The sequence below is a fragment of the Cynoglossus semilaevis genome, chromosome 13 (genome assembly GCF_000523025.1).
Source record: "Cynoglossus semilaevis isolate Cse_v1.0 chromosome 13, Cse_v1.0, whole genome shotgun sequence".
In the NCBI taxonomy this organism is placed as follows: Eukaryota; Metazoa; Chordata; class Actinopteri; order Pleuronectiformes; family Cynoglossidae; genus Cynoglossus; species Cynoglossus semilaevis.
The window spans coordinates 11,909,695-11,934,432 of record NC_024319.1 but is presented as its reverse complement, the minus strand read 5'-3'; the positions used below and the strand labels follow the sequence as shown (position 1 = coordinate 11,934,432).

Here is a 24,738-nt window from a genome sequence, read left to right as displayed (position 1 = left end):
ATAATAAATGAGTTCTTTTTTCAATCCTTGCCATGGTTTTCACATGTAATAACCCTGAAAGAAGAGCTCAGCGGCAGGAACAATTGTGCACCTGTCACCTGGCAAAGTATTGGGAAACTTTGTTTTGTGCTACACCTGTCTAGACAAAGGCAAGAACACCTTAAACGCCTTTAAGCTCTTTTTTTAAGGACTTTTATTGCCTGTGACATTTTGAGCACAACAGGCACTTTCTCAGACGGTCGGAGGAAGTGGCTGTTGTGCTCAAAATGTCGTGAAGATTTTGAGTGATCCAGTAGCCTTCTGAATATGTTTTTCTGTGGTCTTTGTCCTCAAAGTTAAACAAAATGTGAAGGAGAACAAAAGTTGGTTTTTTTTTTCTTTCATTTTCCTCTGAATTACTTTATCCTTAAACTTAATCAAGTGTGAAGGGGACATGGCTTATTCACGGACACCATCCTTGACAAATGAGCCACAACAATAACTCGGGTCATGAGCCTGTCATTTCTGACCCAGGAATGACCAATGACCAAAATAAAACTGGGACTGGATTTTTTTTTTTAAATAAAAATCCTGTACAATCTAACATATTTACTGACTTAGTTTTAAATGCACAAATTTTATGTTTTATTTGTTTAATTTGTTCTGTCTGGTGTGTTGTAATTTAATTAAGTGACAAAACAGACAGGAAACAATTTGACTGTAAGATTCACCAAAGTACATGTAATAAAATATAACAATATTCTGGTTTTAATATACTCACAATTCACTAAAATCGTGTTCTGTTTAGTTGAAGACAACGCTAATATACTCACAGCAATTGAAGAAAGACACACAACAATCTTCTTCAACAGCTCGGATTTCCTTTTTTTAGTTTTCATAGCCATCAGCTGCCACCTAGAGGACAAGTATTTAATTGTGCTGCCTGCCACGCATTGACAAACAAAGAAAATATATAAATAATATTTTTTAAACCAATTAAGTGAAATTGGGTAATTTCCCACAGCACACCTGATCTCTTACGGCACAGTGGATGGGAATCACTGATCTAAGAGGCCCACGACAGGTGACAAAAAATGTATAATGTTAAGTATTTTATTTCTGGCATCATAAGAATTCTGCAGCTCTACGAAGGATCATAAGACTATAATTCATTCAGTCTGACAAAAAAAAAAAGTGCGTCCTGAATGCAACTTTAACTACTTCCAAATCAAAGCAGCTGCTTCACACAGCTGCCTTGAACTGACCTTTGTTGTATCAAACACTTTACATTCAGCCTTTATCTTACACAGGGCAGAAACTCACATCCTTGTAAGCAAATACTTTATCACACTTCAGATGACAGGTCAGAATATGGTAGCTTAGGCAGCGCTCCGTATTTAAGCACCACAATATTCCATCTGCCCACCTTCATCATTACTGTCAAATAAATGCTCAAGTTCTGGGAGAAAAATAAAGCTGGGGATGAGAGTGAGTGTTTGAGTGTTCCAGAAGATTCTCGAACACTTAAGCAAATGCACTTGTCTACATCTGTCCTCCCGGATACAACAAGCCCGGATGACTGCGTGGTAACTTTTACAGACACCTCTCAGTGTGAGTCATCACTGTGTGGGCTCAGGTAATATCCTAATGCACATAGCCACAGCTTCTAATAGAGACTGGAGAAGTCACGGTGACTAAGTGCAGTTAAGGTCAAGTAATAGACATGACATTCATCTCTATATGTGTTAAAAAGGAACTTAATGGTGTGAACAAAATGAGGGGGGACAGAGGGAGTGAGAGAAAGAGAGATCTAATAGTTAGGGAAACATACATTACATACCATACATTTAAATTGTACAAATTTAAAAATTCAAAACTTGTATGTATTGTATAAAGCAGGGATGATGCCAGAAATGATTGCCCCAATAAAAGGATGATGAAAATGAGTTAATATAAAATAAATAAATGAGTAAGAAACAACCCATAAAAAGTGTCCACTATATCTAATTTGAGGTAAAAATAAATGGTATAAATTCTGTCAGTATTAAAACTATAAATATATTGTAGAGCACAAAGCCAGGCTGATAAGACATGTACGTATGCATCAGTCACAACTGCACAGAGAGCCGAGGAACATCCCTGCTGTGATGCAATAATCAACAAATCAAACACAAATTAAATGACTTCAGTTGAAACAATTAGAATAAGAACTTAAGAAATACAAACATAACCTGGCAGCTGAAGGTAAGGGAGAATCAAAACACATTAAAAAAAAGATAATTTACTCTTTAAAAACTCATTACTGCACTCTTTTTTAATTTGACTTCTGAAGTCTTTGGTCACAGTGGCAAAAAAAAAAAACAAGAGAAGAATCTTTACACAGGGTTTTCATCAAGCTTAAATCTAATTTAAAAAACTGCTAATAGGTCACACACATCCTAAATCTCTGCAAAGTGTTTTTATAAACACGTGGGTCATGTTATGACAGATGTAACCCACATCTGTGAAAAAAACACTACTCACTGCAAATATTATGCCAATAGAATTAATACGTTAAATTATGTCTAACTCACATTAAAGTGTCAAAGATGTGACATTTAACCAGAGTGCAAAATACCATGGCACTGATATGAATTAAATGAAGCCGTCTTTAATGTCAAAACAGTGTTTGAGCCATTTGTGCGCGCGGTGGCGCGCCCCGCCCCGGTTGCTGCTGCTGCTGCTGCCGCTGCTGCTGCTGCTGAGCATCGAGACTGTTTGTTGTTAGTGTGTCGTTTAAAATTAGGTAAAATAATAAAAGCAGAAATTATACAGTGGAGCTCATTAGAAACAATATGGATTGTCAATTGTAAATGTTGTAACATTTTTATTGAATTTTTTTGACTATTTAATTATTATTATTATAAGGATGGATAAATATAATGACACAAAAAAAAGCTCAAAATTGATTTCTGAAAAAGGCAACATTTAAAATTTTAAATTTAAAAAAGTAAATCAATCACTCAAAACGTCATTCACCGGATAGAAAATATACAGAATACCTAAAGAATCCAAAGACTAATCTAGAACCTAAAATCCAGGTCCTACAACAGACGGAACTTAGACAATGTGTGGTCAACTGTAAATTGTCCACTGTCCCAAAAGTAATAGAACTGTTTCCATAGTGTTTTCCATCATGTGCTCTGATTATTGACAAAGAAAGTACATTCTGTAAGGTACAAACAGTCTATCATGTATTCATGCATGTTAATTGAATGGCAGTCCAGTCTGATTTGTCTACACCACAGGCTGACCTCCAGCCTCTGAAACAATCCTGAAGCTGCAGTGAGTGGAAGGTTCGAGCCACTGTAATGAGTGAAGGCTGCAGACGGAGCCAGTAAACATGAAAGAATGGAGCTGCACCTACTGCAGTTAGTGATACAGGTCATGCTGGAGTTTCCTCTCCTCTCTGCCGCCTCACACTCACACAGCTGTCATGCCTCTGACTAATGAGACTCTGCTGTTTGCTGAAGTGGAGACTGGTGCTGCGTTGGGGGATAATGGGAATATTGGCGTTTACCCCTTTATTGTGACACAAGGACTTAAAGGGATATGTCTCTTCTTTATGGGTGAGGGTCATCTGTGCGGTGCCCATTATTTCCAACACTTGTTAACAATAACTGTCGATAAACACCGAGGTTTATGCTTGCTGTGGAAGAAGATTGAGGAACACCATTTAATTATTGAAGACCGGTTTTACTAAGTTTTTAAAAATGTCACTGGATTTTAAAGACATTTTTTGGCACTACAGTAAACGCTCTGGCACAGTTAAAATACTGGTTATATTTAACGGCCAGTGTGTTTATTTCAGCATATGAGTCTGATTATGAAGCATATGTGTCATCAGTCCTTGCTGTTCTACTTCTGGCAGTGATATAACTTAAAAAACAAAGCAGCTTAAAAGAAGAAAAGTATTGCAGTATTGAGAAAACCAAAAACCTAATAGTGACGTTTATCTACAGAGACTTGTGTCTTTGTTATTTGCTCTTTTTTTCTTCTTTGTGACAAGTTGTAAGTGGTGGTTCTTGATGGATGTGTATCGTTAGGTAGGTGGCAGTATACAATGCAAAGCATGCAATTTTGAGTCGTTTTCTTTAGGAAATTAACAGAGCTGTTCTCTTTGTTTTCTCCACAGCGTATCATCTGCTTCATCTACTTTTATACCAATCATCTCCGTGTCCTTGTTTCACAACATCCATCATCTCTGAGGTCTCCCTCCTCATTTCTGTCGCTCAGTAACTCCATCTCCAACTTCCTTTCACTTGGTTCATAAATGTAATATTTGCTCTCGTGGTAAAGGCTCTGGCCTAAGTTCTAAGTATGGTTTTACAAGGTTAAAATTATATTTAACAAAAGTGTGGATCCCAAAGACTGGAGCAAAATGAACTACACACAGAGCTCTCCCTGCAAACAGCTGAACCCAACTTTTAACTTATTATAACTGGAACTGTTGAGTGTTAAAACACACCGTACTTGTGTTCAGGGATCCTGCGTACAGATGAAAATTTCCCTAGAGTCGAACCTTGGAAAAACAGAATTATGCAACAAAATCTTTTTAAGTATCTAAAAATGACTCATTTGCTCAAGTATCAACAGTGATTCAACTCTTGAATTATTCCCACACTTTGCCATCATAATAGAAAGTGCCCTGGGCCCACTTTGGCCGAGGCTGAGGGACAGAGGTGACACTGCCTTTTTTTCACTCAACTACAGGTACTGGAATGTCGTCAAGATCACAGACAATACAACTTACTTATTATAACTTGCTTATTGTTGAACAATCATGAAACGTGTACGTTATTTACAGAATAAATAATGTTGATTGTTATAATCACACCCGGGGTTTGTCAGGAAAAACTGTTACACAATTGTTTTCACAGCTTTTTCCAAAGCCTCATTATGCATCCAAATAATACAACTCTACGGAACCAGGTCATGTGACTGTGTGTGAATCTCCTTTTTGCGGCACCCTAAATGTCAGACTTGGTAAGCACGCAGAAGCGCCTTAGGGTAAACATTTATTTGGCTTTTTAGTGAATTAAGTAAACAAGGTGAAATCCCTGTGTTTAATGACGTTCTCTACTGCTGCCTCCTACAGTGCAGAGTTTGGATAAAGTAAGGTGATTACTGAGCTGATCCACTCATCACTGCAGAACAACACAGAAACACACGGGGACTTTTTCTCACCGCATGAAATATAATCATCTCGTGTTGAATCTAACAAACAATAATATCAAACACTATTGGTGTCCTTCTACCAGTATTCTACCCACTGCTCACTGTTCATCCAACGTTGCACATTTTCCTCCTGTATTTTAGCAGTTTGGAGGTATTTCAACATCAAGAGCAAAGACAGACGTAAACCTCATCAAATCACTTTTTTGTTGACACCTATTTAATCAACATTGTGTGTTTATTTGCTAAATACATGAAAATAGTGCTACAGAGTTTAAGAGTCTGTTTTAGTTGGAATTTCATTCACCAATTCCATTGACTTTTCTTAGTTTTATTGAGCTGTTGTCTAACACTACGACAGTTTTAACAAATCTGTTTAATACAGAAATGTTGGTTGTTGTTTTAACTGAAATAACCATCTGTTACTGAGAAGGGAATACAATAAGTCATCACTGTGGTGTACACACCACACACTCCACCTCGGCCCATTTTTAACAGAGCTTCGCAGCCTATAAAACACCAGCTTCCAGTTGACTGCATTTTTATTAAAACCCGACCTAAAGAAACATCAGTAGTGGAACTCTGTAGAGTCACGAACTCAGATGAAAATATAATGAGTACATTATGAAATTATTTAACTCTTTCCATCCATATATACTGTATGACTGACAGCAGGTCAGTGTATTGAGTCTTACCTCGTCCTGAAGTTAGCTGGGTGTGGATGTCCATCGTACAAAGATAAAAAGTCATATTCCTCCTCCACAGCGAAAGATTGAAAAACTATATGAATTCTGTTGCCCTCATCGGCAACAATTACCCAGGTGCAGTTCGCTCCATTTGGATATCCATATGGAAACCCGGGGCTTTCTATCGTCCCATTCCTCCCTTTTAAAGTGCCTCCACATGTATGGATGAAACCTGTGATGAGGAGAAACAGAAGTTGTCGTCAAGTCTTACACAGTGCAGACAAGAGCAGAGAACAGAGGCAAAACCTCCATGTTTATTTTCACCTGTTTCAAACAGCATTAAATAAATAATTCTGTTTTAATGGGTGTGTGGAGACGCTGCTCCAGGAGAGAACAGGCTGCACTGTAGAAGGTTCACATGCAATCTTTATTCAGCTCACAACAAATTCTGGGGAAAATAAATTGTTCTCAGCGAGCACAAGGTGTGAGAGAAAGGCAAAGTGCCCTGCAGTATTTCTACATGAACCCTTACCCTCCATTACAACTTTACTATGCTGTTGTAACTGGCATTCATGGAACTCAACGGCACTGAAGGTGCACTGCGTGAGCGTACATTTTTGATGACGTACTTTGTACAAAATAGTATTGGTTCAAGCTTTAAATCAATGTTCTCTGAAGTGCTGTTGATAATGTATTTATAATCAGACAATAGAACTGTTTAACATATGTAGCTCGTAGCAAATAGTCATTTGGTTCTGGTACATTTTTTCCTCCCAGCGTCTGAAAGGACATTTCTCGTTCTGTTTGTGTTTTTAATCGCTACATACTACAGTACAATGAAACTAAAGAACCTAATTAAATAATTTGTGCTTTTTTAAAACTGCTTCTGATGAAGAAAAACTGCAGACACATGTCTACATCAATTCTGTCCAGTCAGTTCTAAGTCTAAAAAAATCCTGATGACCGGGGCAAAGGCAGTTTTTTCATCTCACACAGTTTTCAACAATTCAATCGTTTTTGTTTTCCCAGGTTACTGTGTGAGGTAAATTAATTCTTCTTTATATTATTAAAATATAACAACAATAATCTTACTTACAAAACCATCGAATGCACACACTCACACACCAACAGCAACAACTCATTTACTGTAGTAGAAAAAAAAAACATTATAATATTTATTAAGTTATAAATATGTATATACAGGAAAGACATTTTATTTTTATCACATCAAAATCACTGTATTCACATACACTCTACTGATCCATTCGTTCATGTATTTACACTTCTTTAACACAATGTAAAACCACGATGTGCAGTTTTTTACTTCACTTTAATTCAGTCTACAAGTTGTTGTTGTTGTTTTTTTTTAGATCAGGATTTGGCATAAACTGAGCATCCAACGAGGAAATGACATTTCTTATTTCTGCACAAACAGAATTTGAAATGCTTAGTTGTTGTTGTTTTTTCCTTCTTTTGATTCTATTTAATAGATGTGAAGCCAAGCTATTGAATATTTCATTGGTGTTAACATTTAAAAAAATTAATAAGGGACATTTTCTTTTTTTTTTTGTGAATGTTTTTCCTTTCTAATGTAAAAATGAAAAATTGACTTAATCCACCTTTCAACAGAAAACCAAACAGAATGTTCGTAAGAATGTAAGAATTTCACATTAATGTTACAACGTGACCTTGGACTAGATGAGAAAATGCTGATGTGTCAGTGGAGGTGAGCCCACCTGCTGTCAGGCTTTCTTTCTCAGCTTAATTCACGACACTGAGATCACATAGACTATGATGAGATGAGGAAGTGCGTGCTGTGTTGTTTGTAAACTGAGTCATGGTTTTATTATGTATTTAGAACCGAGTCAAATGATTTATCAGAATATAAGACATTTCAGGTCCAACGAAAAAGCTATGGAGCAGACAGATTTTACAACGCACTGTTAACGTTTCATACACTTGGACCATGTGCCAAACTCAAGGCCCGCAGGCCAAATGTAGCCCTCTAAGTGTGGCCCACTCTAAGTGTGGCCCACTCTAAGTGTGGCCCACTCTAAGTGTGGCAGTTAAACAAAAGTGCTTAATTGCCTTATAACACAGTCTATGCTGCTTCGGAGCGTAAAATGATCAGAAACTGCAACTAAAACAATGCATTTCATGACGATGAGAGAAAAACTCAGTTTTCTTTCATTACACAGATCAATGTATAATATTTTTAACTTGAATGAACAATCTCTTGCAGAAACATATAATAATATGTTTTTGAAGTTGTGACATTTATACAGTCTTCCAGTTACGACCGGCCCTTCGATGGTAACAGTGTTTCTGATGTGGTCCCGGGTGATGATGAGTTTGACCCCCGTGAACCAAGACTGTAGAGAGAGTAAAAAATTGAACGGTGTTGTGCTTTTTAACATCATATTTTTGTGTGCCTTTAACCAGCTGCCTGACGTTAAACAAACCTGCTAATGAAGCGACCCTGCAACAGCCAGGCAAAAGAGGCAGAGTTTAAAATCAATTTCAGGCCGACTCACTTTTCACAGACGAAGCAAAAATACTGAAGCTTTTTTTAATCTTGGGTTTTGCCTCATCATTTCAAGTTGTACCACAACCCCAGCATGAGCAGAATCCACCGAGCCTTATTAGTCCAAGAAATATTTTCAGTTTCTATCGCATTAGACGACAAATGTTGCCTTGTGTTCAGACTAATGCCGCTTGTGTGAACTCCTCGACACTGTTTGTGTGAAGCAGATGCTCATTGTTGACGTTTCTTTATCCTTGATTGTGACTTTTTCCAGATTCTTTCTTCTCGGATCAGAGAGTTACTTTCATCACTAACTTTCCTGCAGCTCTCTCCTGCCATCTGCTTTCTTGTCCCACTTTGAATTTCCCTCAGATTTTATTCTATTTTCTCTTTCTCCCCTACACCTTTCTCACTCACTGCCTCCTCAGACAATTCGTTTCAGACTTGTTTCTTGACTGCTTTTCCCTTTTCTGGAATCCTCCTTCTCATTTCTTCACCCGACAACCACTGCCTCCTACTGCTGCTCCCTTTTCTGCAGTCAACGCTTTGAATTCCAGCTTGTAATTTGTTAAACACTGTCATCTCCATAAAAGCACTGCCTATAAAAAGACCGTTGTAAACATTTATTCTGCAACCTCAAAGAAAAATGACAACATGGTCTTATACCTGCAGTCTGACTGTATCCACCACTCACACCTACACTGTTACTGCTACAGTAGGTCACTTCCTTTGACCTCCGTCATCACTACCGCGGGAAAACACAATTCTCCATGTTTTCTTCCGATTTCGTGTTGATGCCATGCTGGAGCCCTGTGACGGGAAACCAAATTAATAACATGCTGTGACTTCGCAGTGGGGAAAATAGAGTTCAGAACAATGAATCAGTATTGTAACGTGCGAGTCTGAAAGAAACGGAGGCCTCAGCAGGCAGTCTGACTGGCTGACAGACAGCTCATGAATGATCCCAGCTGTTCTTCAAATAGCTACATACCACCGGCCTTTCAGACCCGCACTTAAGCACCACATTTTCCCTGCACCGCACCTTTGTTTCTAACTGATTGTTACACTTGCCAAGCAAAACACCGAGAGAGGAAATTGGAGGTTGCCTCCCACCACCACGAAGACTTTTCTTATTTCCCCTTGTCAATCTGAAGTGCATGTGCGTGGAATCATGCATATTTATGCTTCTTGTTGGCCCTTTAGCGCGTCTCACGTACACAAACAAAAACAAGACTAATGAATGTGGTTCTCCCATCCCTTTGCGGCAAATACTGAGATTTGAGCAGAATGATCCGCTTAATGAACCACGGTGCTTTATTTGCCCTGTGTGGATGGTAAATAAGATTGATTTTTTTTTTTAGGAAGAATGCATTATGCATCATAGAGTGCAAACTATTATTTTCAGAGACTAAACAAATTTGTTGCAGACTGAATTGGTTATTTAAAGTTTACCCCGGCTGCAGAAGAAAATTAAAGATAACATTGTACTAGGCAGTCCATGTGTTGGTGCCCTATAAACATGAGAAGAACTAATATGTTATGTCACACTGGTGCTGCTGCAGATATGAAGTAAAGTTCGAAAGAGAAATACAGTCATTATGTGCAGCAGGCAGAGGGGAGGAGGGGAGTTCATTTACTGCCATTCAGATTATGGTGAGGGACAAAGATGATGATGGACTGGGCACACGGTGGGAGGAGATCGCTCGCCCCCACCACCGATATAGAACAGGCCACCATTAAACAGATTCAGAAAATAAACATTCACAAGTGCAACCTGTTCCCTGGTGCTTCAGGTCCTGCAGGAAGGAAGGAACAATGACAATGTCTTTTTTTCTTTTTTTTTCCCACAGGAAGTTAAACTGTTGAATTCAAATGAAGCCTCGAGTTTTAGCAGATTTATTCTGTTCCATTTGCTATATTGTTTTTAAGCTGCACTGAACTTATCTGCTGTCTGTTGTACTGCATTCATCCGTTATCAAGTGTCTATTGTCCCTTGTTTCTCTGGCAGCGCGCACACATCCAAAGTAATATTTTACAACCACAGGAGAACAGGCTGATATATTCTAAATCCTTTGGATTAAAGTGCACAATGTGATATTAAAGAAAAAAATAAGTTTTCATTTCTTGAATAAAGCATTCACACAAAAAAAAACGTCTTTGGTGACAAAGTCTGGAGTTAATCTGTTTGTGGAGCAGCTTTGACGTGTCTCTCGGTTTTGGAATAAAAGACAAAATATTGTGTTGTGAACAGTGACCATGTGACCAGCTGTGTTACAGAACATACCGGTGAGTGGTGAGTGAGGCCGGGGTTCTTTATTAATAACATGTCTGGGGAGTATAATAGTCGGAGGACATCAGCTCTGAGGTCTTTGTGTGGAGGAACTTAATGTCCATATTAATTGGACACCATAATGGGACTACACTGACGGAGACAGGACAATGAATGTTGCCATGACAGTGTCGAAGATTAATTTCAGCCACACGGACAGGTTTGACAAAAACAGCTTACGTTTTCTTCACATGAACAGTAGAGCCAGTCACATACATACAACAAGGGGTGAGGAGAGTCTGGGCACCTTCAGATTAACGACGGTCAGATATCAGTGGGCGGCTACAGAGAGGGCGGTACACTGTGTGGAAATGCAAATTCTTAATTGTGTTAATACTTTGCCACTCAGTCTAATTTATAGAATATACTGAGCATACCAAGTATAGTTCAACAAGTGAAAGTTTAGCCCAACAGTGGAAATAAACCATGGGTTTAGCAGCGATCACTCGTAACAGTCTACTTTGTGTTTTTATATAATCATAGACTCTCACGTGTATTGGACTCACTCAACTTCAGAACAGGTTTCAAGGGTCTTTTGTTCATTTTAGATGAGCTTGAGTGGAGAGACCTCAAAAACATTTCTCTACAAAATTGACGCACGGCTTCCCATTTGAATGACGCCATCTCAGAGGGGGGTTACTTTTTTGATGCCGAAGCAAACTGTGTTAAGTAACAATTTCTGGAAAAAAGTAGAAGCCCATGTGGATATTTCCATCAGTAACACGGTGCAGTAGCACGAGAGCTTGAAGATACTGCAGATCCAGTGTTCCCATCCTTCCCACATTTGTCCTTGTCTGTAGAGAATTAAAATTTGAATCATTTAAAGGTATTTTTACTGTGGACGGTCCCTAAGACTTACTGCTGAGAAAAGTGAAAAATAAAAGTCCTCTCAGCACAAACTTATGACTGATTATGATTATTATATTTAGCAGCATTAGTAGCAACATGTGCTATCAAGGGACATGGTTTATAGGTGTCACTAGTTTGAACTAGACTAATAATGCCCTGCCCCAATGTTTACAACTTCTTTAATTGGTTGTGACTATCTAACAAAAAAAAAAATGAGGCTATTCAGTTAAGCAGTCATAATCTAATTTTTAATAATTTTTAATTTTTAATTTTTGTCTTTAAACAAATGTTTAGATGAATAATAAAGCTAAGATGCCATTAGACACCCACGCAATAGAATGGAGGTAGAGTAGATTTTTATTTTATTTGAATTCTAAAGCGGCCATTTATGATTCTCTATATAAAACTCATTCAACAGTGTTTTCTTGCAACTATAAAACACTAATATGTAATGACACTAATATTCCAAGCGCATGTTGCAATGGTAAACGAACCGTATTATTTTGCTACCTTTTCAGATTTTATAGTCACTACAGCTTTACCATTGACTTCTTTAACCCACTCACACATTCCGTTATAAATAGAGAGGAAAGTACATAGTTCTGTACTATGTACTTTCCTCGTTTTTTGTATAACACATCAATCAAACTGTCAGCACAGCTGTAAGGAGCAACTTAAAGTTGAACGTCTTGCCAAAGGACACGCAAGGTCTGGAGGTGTTGGGACTTTAACCATTGCCTTTGTGGTTACTATATACCAGCTCGTCCTGCTCAATGGTCAGACCTCATGAATAAATTAAAGGCTAGCTTATGTGTCGTTGTAGCCGTGTTGTCGTATTTATGTTTCACTCGCTCGTTATCTGCTCTCACACATGCATGTCTGGACTCTGGGGAATTTACCGAGATGCAGTTCGGGTCAGATGGCTTTGATATGAACACAAACAACCAAACTGTAAAGGCCTTGTTGTTATTATCACATTTGTACAGTCTGTCATAAATAATCAGTTTTATTTATTTAAGGCTTCTCGTTAAATATGGTTCCATTCAATCGTCTCTAAAAGCTCCTTCTGTAGTTAAATGCCTCTCAGTCGCTAGATTTCAGTCGCCCGGCTGCACTGTGACTGCAGTAGCTTTAAATGACATTTATATAAGCACTGATGCATCAAATATTTCAATAGGACTATTATTGGATTTCTGCTTATAACATGGCTGTCTGTGAGATACGCCTGACAGAGTGGAAAAGTCGATGGGACTTTCTGCCACTGTGCTAAACTGATTCTAATCTTATTTTCAGAGGGGACTTGTCTCCTCAAGGATCCATTTCTCAGGTGTTATCTGTTCCACATCTACACGTTCGTACTGTTTTATGTTTACATTTTACAACATTCCTCCTTGTTACAAACAGACAGGATAATAGTCAACGTCCAATAAATATTCAAAATTGCCTATATTGAAACAGAGAAGATTTTCTGTCCATGCAGGTGTTTTGGAATCAATCAGGCTCATAATGTCACAGTTAGGACTCTTGACTAACAGCAAGAGGGTGAGGCTTATTACAGCAGGGACTTTAAATGATTCACTGGCTCCCTCTGTGTCAAAGAATTGATTTTAAAGCCATATTACTATTAAATGAGTATTAAATGAACCTTTAACTAAATTCATATATATATAGATATATATAGATATAAGTTGAAGTTAATTAACGTTTAAGTTCCTGTTTATTTTCAAGTATATTGTTCAAAAAAAGCCATCGCAGTTATAAGCTAGTGGGGTTGTTATCTGAATGGAATTAATTTGAACAGCTGCTTCTTTCACAGTCTAATGCAGGACTGAAAAACATCTCAGATGTTTGAGCTTTGCTTTGAACACCACTTGCACAACCAGTCATTCATGAATAGTGCATTGCCTTCATCCTTCCTACATCACATTATCTTCCTTCAAACAAGTCTTAAGCCCAGTATCAACAGGCTTATAAGCCATGTGCTCTATTTTGTTTTCTCAAAAATCCCTGTTTTGGCATACATTGTTGTCTCTATTGCTACTGGATACATCATTTCCTCATGGCAGACTAAGGTGAAAGCTTTTTTCATGGCATATTTTCTGGCGGGTAGCACATATTTATCATCCTTGTTTTTCAGCGGATGCCAATCAAAAGCGAAGAGCAGGCAACGGCACTAGCACCAATCTGAGTTAAATTACAAAAAAAAACTTGCATTGATTTACAACTGACCTCAAAGGCCGGTCAGCCAATATAGAGATATCCATCGGCAGGACCAGGACACAGAGCACTGGCTGGAACGATAGAGCCTTACTAAGCAAAACAAAAGTTAGCAAACACACGATGGTAAGCTTCATCTGCTGCCAAACTTAGGAAAACCACAAAAACAAACACTCACACTTGTAAAGAATCCATTTTAAAAACTAGTCTTCTGTATAAGCTTTGTCAAGATTTCCCAGTTCAGCACAAACGACTGCTCGTTAAGAAACAGTGGTCTAATTAACCTGGACGTTTTTCAGTGGTTTGTAGATACTATATTATTGTAATTTCAACATCATTTTGAAAAAACATGCAGACAAACCAAAGGTGTGCGGCCTAACGTGCTGTCTCCTCCTTATTCTAGAGCCTCTAGTGTTCACATAACATAGCTGGTGTTTATTTAGCGTGGTGCGTCTAGCTCTTGGGTTGTACATGATAACAGTTCAGCAAATAAAAAGCAAATATCAGATGCTCAGATGGGCAGGAGCAAGTGTACAGGTGGAGCTACAGGGAACAGATCTTCAGCAAATAAAAAGCAAATATCAGATAGCAAGTGTACGGGTGGAGCTACAGGGAACAGATTAACGTCATCACCTGACTCACAGAGTGGGTGTTGTTGGATAACTCATGTGGCGACATAAAACACCTTTGTTGTCTAACCTGGAACTTAAAGAGTAAGCAGATAATCCTGAAACACCTATACAGCATTTGCACCGAAACCCTGAAGGCACTTTGGCATCAAATGTCCATTTTAAAGCAGTTTTCTTCCAGAGCAGACCAACCGTGACTGGCTGATGCCCAAAACATGGAATGAAGTAAAAAAAAAAAATTTTCATCAGACACGCAGGAGAACAACAGTGATAACTGCCAGGGCAGAAACTGTGACCTTAGCACACAGAAATCCTAAAGTGACGTTCCGAAAGCGAAGGTTTTTATCTGCATAGCTGTGTCGTGTGAAACCTTCACAATTCACACTGATGGAATGTGCATAATCACAGCCGCTCACTGTGCTTGTCTGCATGTCTGATGAAAGGGAAATGGGCTCTATACAGCACAAACAGAAAAGAGGCTTTCTACAGAACGACTATTACCTCATGAGTGTGTCATTGCAATTTGGAAAAGGGCACTGAAATATTCCATTTGCCGGTTTTTAAATTGCCAACCGCTGAGGTGAAAAATACTTAAATCAAATACACACCAAAAACACAGCTGGCACATGCACAAATGAGCACTCCAGACGCACCGCCGTCGCACAACAAAAAACAACACAGGCCGCCTGTCTGCGTGGCCAAGTATAATAGCGGCTTCCAAAGGTCTAGATGTTGCCGGTGCCTTTGCTGCATCCCCAGCAGATAGAGTGTTTTACAGCTAGACAACACCAATAAGTCCTCAATGTGCTACAGAGCCATATTACACCTGATGCCAGGCCACCGCTGCGAGAGCTGCTGTACAACACAAAAGTGAGTGCCAACACCACATCTAATCAGATGCCTGTCTCTCTCGCCTCCAATTCTCTAAACAAACAGTAACATCAATACTTCACTTTCCCCCAGAAAGAAAAGAAAAAGATTAGGGCGTGAGAGTCTGTCTTTTTCCATCTGAAGACAAACACTACTGTTTGAGTAAATATTTCCTGCCACTTTACGGCCAGACCAAACAGGATGACTGTCTGATTGTTTGTATTAGAAGTTAAGAAAAGTAGTTGGAGTGATTTATTTATCCAAGAAAGGATTTTTTAAACATTCATAACCACTTAAAGTGTCAAATTACATCATCATTTTTTTGGACTGGGAAGAGAACTGAACACAGAGATTCTCACAGCAAAAGTACAAAAGGCTGCACCTGTGGAAACAGCATCATTTCAGCATTTTCTTTAACTGTAGATGTGTGTGTTTGTAATGTTAATCTCCAACACTGCTCCCCACCACCCACCCCTCCCTTCCCTTTATTGCAAGCTGTTTTGGATAACACTAACATCTGAGGAACAATAACAATCTAACAATCTATAGATCAATATTTATATTGGCACACTGCAGTAGCATTTAAGTTGTCACATTTAAAAGTGTGATATAAATGGGTTGGTTGAAGTCAATGTGATCTAAATAAAACCACAAACTGACATGACACTGTAGGTAGAACACACAGAACAACATCACATTTCGAGCCATCCACATTACGACACTGTCACAACTCCACTTAGAGGACAAAGTGAGAAGCACATAATGTTCTAAGCAATCATCTGATCAGCTGAAAGACGAGTCCGCCATGTTCACCATAAAATCGACATCATTCAGATCTACAGTACAATGATGAGGAACAGTGGATAAGACCAGTCAGGAGCTGCCTACAGTTCTGGTTTCCACTTGTTGACCTTTCACTTCTACAACACTTCTAAACCTGCTCTCCCTCTCCCTTTTTTCGTGATGCAGGTAGTTTTTTTGTATTTTCTGCCAACTCTGTAGTTTCTGTAGTTGATATTGGCGCAGACAGGGTTCTGTTCCTTTGTGTTAGTGACAAAAGATGTCCCTGACGCTGCAATCAAGGCCTGGTTTAATCTGATTTTTAACTACCAATGGACAAAGATGAATGAGAAGGGTGGTTTAATAAATACAGCTCCACAGGCGAGCAACAAAGGCCAATGAGCACAGCATGAAACGCTAAAATAAGATAATTAATCAATCCATTTTTTTCCCATTATGCCCAGCAGACACTGTTTTTTCAACTAAAACGACTAGGAGGAAAACTACTACAAAAAAGGATTATATGTAATAGGTAATAATTTAACAGCAAAGCAGGTTTTAAAAAATCAATAGGATATTTTTTTAACAGCAGTATAATTCAGCCTGCTGTGTTTCCATCACTAGGCCTCACCCCTTCTCGGCCGTCACAAATTTTTAAAAAAAAAAAAAAAAAAAAAAAACAGCTCATAGTGAATAACACTATAGATATAAAGGAAATCCTTGAGTTCTTATCAAGGATACTTAAAAGAAAAGAAAAACATCCACATGCATGAAAACTGTGCTACTTTAGTGAGCATTACAAGAATACATTTGGGTTTTTATAACGAAGAACAATGAAGTACTGGACTACTTTTAAACTTACTATGTCTGATCTTAGGCAGGACAATGCAAAACTAATCAAAAGTGTTCATCTCCTCTGAAAATGGCACTGGAAGTAAAGACAGATTGCTTTGAATCTCTCTCCTTGATGAGCGAGGCTGCTCCTCCGTAAACCACAGCGGCACATTTAATCTTAACAAAGTGTGAGCTATTTTTCTACCTTAAGACAGGATGTGCCCAATTCTCCATCCCCGAAGAGAACAGCTTGTATTTAAAGTCAACTTGCTCAAACCACAAAACTCTACAATATGGACAGGACTACGTCAGCTTCCTCTAAGTGCTTATCTCCGAGGCCGAAGCCCTGGAAACGAGACCGGTTCTTGTGCTGAGTGCTACTCTGGTACACCACTAGGACCATCCAGTGAAATGTCAGCACCAAAAGAGGCATCAGAAATCCTCAGAGTAAAACAGTTGTCGTGTGTCCTGGAAATGTGGTGTTGTTCATTTCAGTTTGTTGGACCCAGGTGATTTTATGGAACAATGTTTAAAGGTTTCTATGACACAGGAACCTCTGACTGAACAACAAAATCAGTTCTGACTCAAACTCCTCAGCTCCTCCTCACACAAACTTAAATATCTCTGAACTCTAATTTCAGCAACATATATTCCATATGTCTGTAATCTTGTACTCTGTTAGTCACTTTGCCATCCCTCTGTGTCATTGCTCAGTGCTGATAGGTCAACATATGCCAAATCTGAATGGTACATCCTCTTCACTCATTTTAATTTTGTTTTTTTTTTTTTAACACAGTTGCCGACGTCGTCATGTCATCCGTCTTCCTTCTTCTATTCTCAGGATCAAAAAGCTGTCGAGCAGCGGAATAAGGCTCAATCCCTGTAGATAGTGTGTAATTACACAGACAAATTGTAATCCTAATTACCCTGAGCAGCCTTTCCACCTTATTTAAAGCAATCTGATTGATAGAAAGTCTTCATTACCTCAGAACCCGGCCAATTAACGGCAATTAAAGTGTGAGTAATACAGTCGAAAAACTTTTTTCTAATGTTGTGCAGTGGGCAAAGACTGTAAGGAGGTGTCAACAATCTGTTTTTGTGTGTTTCCTATTATAAAAGTCACATGTGGAAGTGGAAACTCAATGAGTTTGACATTTAATCAGTCTGACTTCCTTCTTTATCCCCATTAAAGGCACTCTTAAGTGTAATTGGATCCTGTTTTTAACTGTTTTAACATCTTTGCTACAGTATGACACAATAGCCTAATGTAGAGTTAATGTGGAGTTGCCCCCCCCCCCCCCCCCCCGCATATATTCCTACAAAGAGATTTGAATCTGTTGCTGAACAAGATGAGTGTTCTGCTACAACATTATTGATTTATGCATATGCAATTCTGCTGAAGAAGAAGAATCACTTTGGACTTGACCCTTCATTTGAGGTCAACACAGCAACAGTCCACACAGTGATTTGGTAGAGATTCTGCACCAGAAGCAACAGACAACAGGATTTAATAACAAAAAGGAAATGAACCAAGAACCTCCTACATGCCAGCAGGAAACCCAACATTTCCAAACACAACAATGCCCATTCAGTTGCGGCACCTTGCAATTTTTCAAAAAAAGGAATTTTAAAAAATGCCACAGATTACCAGCAGTTCAGTTTAAATAGACAGGCCAATCAGAACATGGTTGGCTAAGCACAGAGCACCTGCTGACGTTCCAAAATGACAAAGTCACAAATGATGTCCTCCTGATCACACTGCAGTTCCAATAATTCCCAAACTGAGACAGTGATGCTCACAAACCCATGACGGTATCAGCAGCCAATTGAGTTGTAGCTGAGATAACCGTGTGTGTGTGTGTGTGAAACAGAACTGTACATTGCCTAGACACACAGAGCATCCGGGTTCAAAAATAATCTCATTTCTAGTCAATGAAAAGCCACTTCTAGTTGCACAAACCTATAGATAGGTGGCTTTTTTTCCCCAGCATCATTATCTTAGCAGGAGAAGTGAGTCACAGGGCAGAGAGAGGAGATATTGTTCTACTCCTGTGCAAACATTGTGTCAACTGTCAGAGCTGAGGAATAACAGCTGTTCTATAGCTCTTTCCTACTATTTCACTATTTTCCCTTCATTCGTTCTCTTGTTAAAAGACTCATGCCTTCTTCACCTCGTTTCTTGACTTCTTCCTGCCCTCCTTTTCCCATTCCTGGCTGGCGCTCTAATAACTAACACAACTAGAAGGATTGGCAGTGGCCTCGAGCTTTGACATTGCCACAATGTGGGTGGTGATGAAACAGCAACTGTGACCGACTCTGCTCGACTTCATCTAGCTCTTCCTGGGCGCTGGTCCTCCGTGTGCTGCTGCTCACCATATTGCCCCCCCCCCCGCCCCCCAACACACAGGCATAAAAATCTGCTAAATCTGCATGTAAACCGTTGTACTCGTGAGTCTACAGTATGTGTAAGAGCAGAGCAGTAATCGACTCAGTGAATTCAGAATAACATTTGATTGTTTTTGAATTTTTAAATCAACTTCTTATAAAAAGTCAGATGATTTAATTTAATTTAGAATTATTTCCATTTACCCAAAATATTAAAAGGTCACGGGACATTGAAAATTAACGAATGATCAACAATTGATTTGACAGAGTGGAGGCAGCAGTTTGAATCACAATACTTTTGTAAATCAGGACATGAGATAGTCCACTCACACTCTCATTAAAAAGGACAAAAACTGCCAATAAAAATTAAACTAATGTGGGGGGAAAAAGAGTGAGAAATAAATATTCTATAGGTTCAGCAAAAGGCAGTGGTGGGAGGTGAAGGTGGGGGTGCAAGGATCCAGCGGTTACCTCAGCAACTACAGCGAGTATTCAAATGATCAGACCCTGAGAAAGAGCCACCAGAATACTAAGAAGCCCACCTAACACCTGTCTGCACTGGCAAGTCCGATAAACAGCGGTCGACAAATTACTTGCAGACTAATTGCCTGGTGCCCCCCTCTCACCGCTTCATGGCAACAGTTCTGGTCTGCACTTGCCTTGACGCAAGAGTGGGATTTGATCCCAGCTCATATTTGGAAAACTGAAGCCATTATAAAAAATAAAAAAAAAACAGATGACGCGACCGGCTTTGGTCTAAATAAACGACTGCTTCCTAACAGGAAGGATGGAAAACTGCAGTGCATGCACTTGCGCCTCAACAATTCACTAGTTAGCCTACTAAGCAAAGCAGCTCACGTCGGCGTTTAGAAGAGGCATAGTGTACCGCAAGAATATCTATTGAGCGCCTCAGTCAAAGCCCGCATTGAGCCGCTGAGAGACGCGTCCCTGCAAAACTCCATCCAGCGCACCGTGGTGGAGGTGGTGGAGGTGCCGCTGCTGATGGTGCTGCTGGTGGTGGGAGCCTATTTTGTGCACGTCTGTATCGTTAAATGTGTCGCACGCACACACACACACACACACACACACACTCTGGGGTGCACAAAAGCGCATCAGAAACCATGGATCACTGCTGCAGTGCAGGATCATTGCTCGTACCTTTCACACAAGTGACCATTAGTGAAAAAAGAAGATTCCAAAAAACAACTCCCGTCCTTATCCTCATTGCGTTGCCCTGAACAAAGTCCCCGCGGCCACATTTAACACATCTCCTGTTGAAAACGTCCCGCGGTTCAATAGATCCTTCGTAGTATCCGTCTGTGTGCGTCCTCTTCATGGTCTCAAACTGTAACGCATGTGTGTGTCAGCTGAAGAAGCCTATGTTTTTCTCTCTCTCTCTCTCTCTCGTTTTCCTTCTCTTCTCAGAGGAGAGAGACAGGCAGAGCCGCCCGCCGAGCTGTGTCAGCTGATAGGAAGGAGAGAAGTGAGAGGGAGTGAATTTTAGGAGAGGACCACGGCAACCTGGACGAGGAGGGCTCAACCATCTCTGCTGAGAGGGGCATCAAGTGTGAGAAGCTGTGACGGTGCGCTCTCTGCATCTGACTCTCAACATTTTCAGTTCTCCCCCTTTGAAAAAAAATCACTACAGACGAGGCTGGCTAAAAGCTCTGAGAGGAGACTTTAATTTGAATGCTGCCTTCATCGATCGGCAATTGAACCACGGCAGAGAGAGGCAGAGAGATAGGAGTGTGTGTGTGTGTCTGGGTGAGGGGGGGGGGCAGGGGGGGGGGGGGGGAGGGGGGGGGGGGGGGTGCTGAGAAGGATATCGCCCTGTGTGGGTATGATGTGGCTGCTGTGTGGGGTACAAATCAGGGAGAGGGCACAGAGGGGGGGGGGGGGGGGTGCGTAGAAGGATATCGCCCTGTGTGGGTATGATGTGGCTGCTGTGTGGGCAACAAATCATGGAGTGGGGACAGAGGGGGGGGGGGTGAAGGAGGGATGGGTTCACGGGATGAATGTAAATCCTAAGAAATGGACTCTGTTAATGACAGCATGCATTTGTGTGTGGGAGGGGGGGGGCAGAAAAAGGGGAGACGGTGGAAGTTAAAGAGGGGAAGGTTGTTTAGAGAAGCAGGAGTCAAATGAACGACAACGGGAAACAGAATAAAAGAAACAGAGAAGTTAAAGCTGCAAAAGAGAGAGAGAGGTAGGGATCCAGTGTGTGTGACAGGTGAGGGAGAAAATGGATACAGGCGAAAAATGGGAGACATACGGAAGAAAGGGGAAAAAGAGTGAAATGAATGAAAAGGTGGGTGGGAGTATGTTGTTGTTGTTGTTGTTGTTGTTGTGAAAGAAGGGGAGAAAGAGAGAGTGAGGGAAAGAAACACTAAGGAGAGACGTGGAGAGAGAAGGAACGTGTTTAGGAGTGAATGAGAGACGTAGGAAGTCTCAGACAGACAGCGTCCCATCCAGAAAGCTGATGAAAGAAGCCTGCCTGGTAGGTATTCCCACCATAACTCCGATTTTCATTTTGGAGATGGATCGATGTCATTATTGGTAGTGATGGGTCTGGGCAATTTGCAATGCAAAGACAGGGCGATGACGGCGCACACGCAGCACGGATGCAGTGGGTCTCTTCTGCCATCTAGCTTCGGAAAAGTCACTGACCTCAACTTTGAAAGGCAGAGAAAAAGAAAGGCAGCAGTGAAGTGAGAGGCCGTGATTGCACATAGAAACAACACCATTTTCTCTCTACCATAATCAGAAAGAGGATCAGTGGGAAATCCTTGGTTAAAAGCACGTCTTTATTTTTCTTTTTTATTAGTACAGTATATTCTCTGAATTTATTTTTTATATATTATATCCACAAATTAAACAAACCTCTGTGAGGTCATAAGCTTCACATAGAAAATAAAATAGGTCAAAATCAAGCATATGCATTCAGCAGCTCTCAGAATGAATATTTCCCATTAATGAAAATTAATAATCATCGTTGCAGTGGCCTGCTTTGAAATCAATATCCTGTGCTTTATCGCCGGAGAGATTTATTAGCATGAAGTCAGCTGGGTACCTCTACGGGGAAACCTAATAAATCAGTCTAGAAGCTGACTCTGAACTGGAGGAAGAACCAGGAAGAGAAAAGGTTTTACTGTTTCAGCACCATGGACAGCTCATAAACAGTAAAGCTGAAGTTACAGACTTCTGCTTGTTATTTGAAATATCACGGCAGTGTTGTGGTTTTAAAGGAGAAACAAAGACCTGTTAATTACACTGGGAAGTGCAATACTGTTTCATAGACTGCCTTTTTTTTTTGAGCCGTTGCTTTAAGTCCTAGGTGAGTCCGTTTTACAGAACAAACCTCCAACCTCTGGAGGAAAACGGCTTGATCCTGGTTTAATTGTGTGCAACTACGAAGCAGCAGAGGGTGATGGGATTGTTGTCCTTTTAGCCAAATATAAGAAAAACATGATCTATCTCAGAAAGAGAATAATTCTATCTTCCTCGAGCTACCTTCTAGGTATTTATCCTGTAACTATAGAGTAGCTCAAAACTTTAATTTAATTTAATTTCACATACATTTGTGTACATTCAATTATATTTTAGCCGTACAAACAGACCACATAAGTGATAGTTTTGTATCGCACTACGTTTCTGAATGGTTGTTTATCTCAATGGTATATGCAGTGGAAATGAACCACCTCATACATACAACTGTGCAGTGGAAGGTCCCTCATTCCCTCCTGGCACCAGAATTCGTCAGATGCATACAGACCCGGTGAAGGGCTGGTGGGAATGGATTGAGGCACCAGGCAGCTTGTCTTTGCCACTGTAATCGACAGGTGGACCCAGGGGAGTGGGCTTCACTAGTATTGATGTCTTTCACCAGCTCTTGCTAGCTGCTTGATGAGTAATCACACTACACTCTGTCTTTTGTGTGTCTCTCTGTGTGTGTGTGTGTGTGTGTGTGTGTGTGTGTGTGTGCGTCCCCTCCAATCATGCACTATTCTACTGCACATGCACTGCTGTAGCCAACGTGACTAAGCATTACATGAGTATTGCAGCGTGCTTGTGCAAACGCTTACCCTTTGGTTTGCACTGAAATGGTGAACCGTGTGTTACATGTAGTTCTCACACACACACACACACACACACACACGAGTCACTACATCAAAATGACCTTTAACCTAAAAGCTAGAAAAACCAGCCGGCCAACTGAGCAGTCAGCAAGAGAGCCCCCATCTCTGTGTCTCCCTCAGGGGGGCACACACTGTTGTAGCCATGAATCCTGGGACACATGACTAGTTTAGCAGCAAACATATAAGAGACCTGACACCTGAGAGGAGTCCAGTGTCCATAAGAGAATTTCAGACCCAGGCTCACACACATTGTCGTGTGTATTATGTGTGTATTATGAGTGCATGCACATGTATAACTAACAGTGTATCTAACATGTGTGCCCTTCAATATAAATGTGCAGGGCTGTTTGTCCGACTGCCTGCTGTGATGCCGTAAGCTCGGCATTTATCTAAGTTGAAATCTCGGTGCCTCTGTTTGTGTGTTACGTCTGTGTGTGTGTGTGTGTATTTGAGGGTTCTGGGGCCAAATGTAGCCGGTGGAGAGTTGATAGAGTTAGCATTGGGGTCGGCTAAGCTGGCTAGAATTCCTCAGAGGAATGTGTCTGGATCTGGCCTCCCTCACACAGCTGCTAATCCACTGCTGTGTTTTGCTGCTCAATTGCCCTGGATCTGCTACCTACATCACCCATGGGGCACGGGGAATGTGAGCAGGTGAGGGAGGATTGGTGGGTGCATCTGTGCACACCAAGAAGTAGGTACCAGGGGATGGACCTGGATTTATGTTCGTCTGGAGGAAATTCAGCATGATTTATGTGAAACAAAATGTTTTAAATAAAATGTACAGTTTGATAGAGTGTTTATCCAATGGTGTGTTTTTTTGCCTGCAAACCAGATCATGCAGGAACTTTAACCTTAAACCTCAGAAACTCCTTCTGTCTGGCATCTCGTCTGCCTTTCTTTGATTTTCATCGATTTCATCTTTTTTCAGTATTTTTACTGAAAGTCAGAAATTGTCTTTATATGGAAGAAACTTGAGTCAATTCTCAAGAAATATGACTCAGGTTGCAGGTTGAAATAGCTCATTTACCCCTGATCCACATTTGAAATTAGAAATGCGATGACAAAAATGTGCACAGGCAGTTTCAGAGGCATGATCACCGTCAGTGCAGTTTGCACTTTTGCTCAGGGCAACACTCTGAGCTGTGGGGTTATCAAAGACTTTTGATCATTAGCAGTCTAAGAAAAGCTTCAACCTAAATATTTTAGTTCCTCTTTGTTTACACATAAATTCATACATTCTGACTACATTCACTGTTTTTTGGTAACCTGAACAATATTTTCATCACTTCACGTACTACACACAGAA

The 24,738-nt window shown here is 40.2% G+C and overlaps 1 protein-coding gene across 1 annotated transcript in view; it reads right to left on the bottom strand.

Annotated features, from left to right (window-relative positions):
* Positions 1 to 21,031, bottom strand: part of LOC103388616 (CUB and sushi domain-containing protein 3) — a 189,517-nt gene extending 168,486 nt beyond the window's left edge. Inside the window, exons 1-2 of the mRNA XM_025061476.1 lie at positions 20,455 to 21,031; positions 5,889 to 6,111 (exon numbers count right to left, since the gene is read on the bottom strand). Of these exons, the coding sequence (XP_024917244.1) occupies positions 5,889 to 6,111; positions 20,455 to 20,632 (401 nt within the window). The 5' untranslated portion in view covers positions 20,633 to 21,031. The remainder of the gene's footprint in view (positions 1 to 5,888; positions 6,112 to 20,454) is intronic.
* Between the last annotated feature and the right edge of the window lie 3,707 nt (positions 21,032 to 24,738).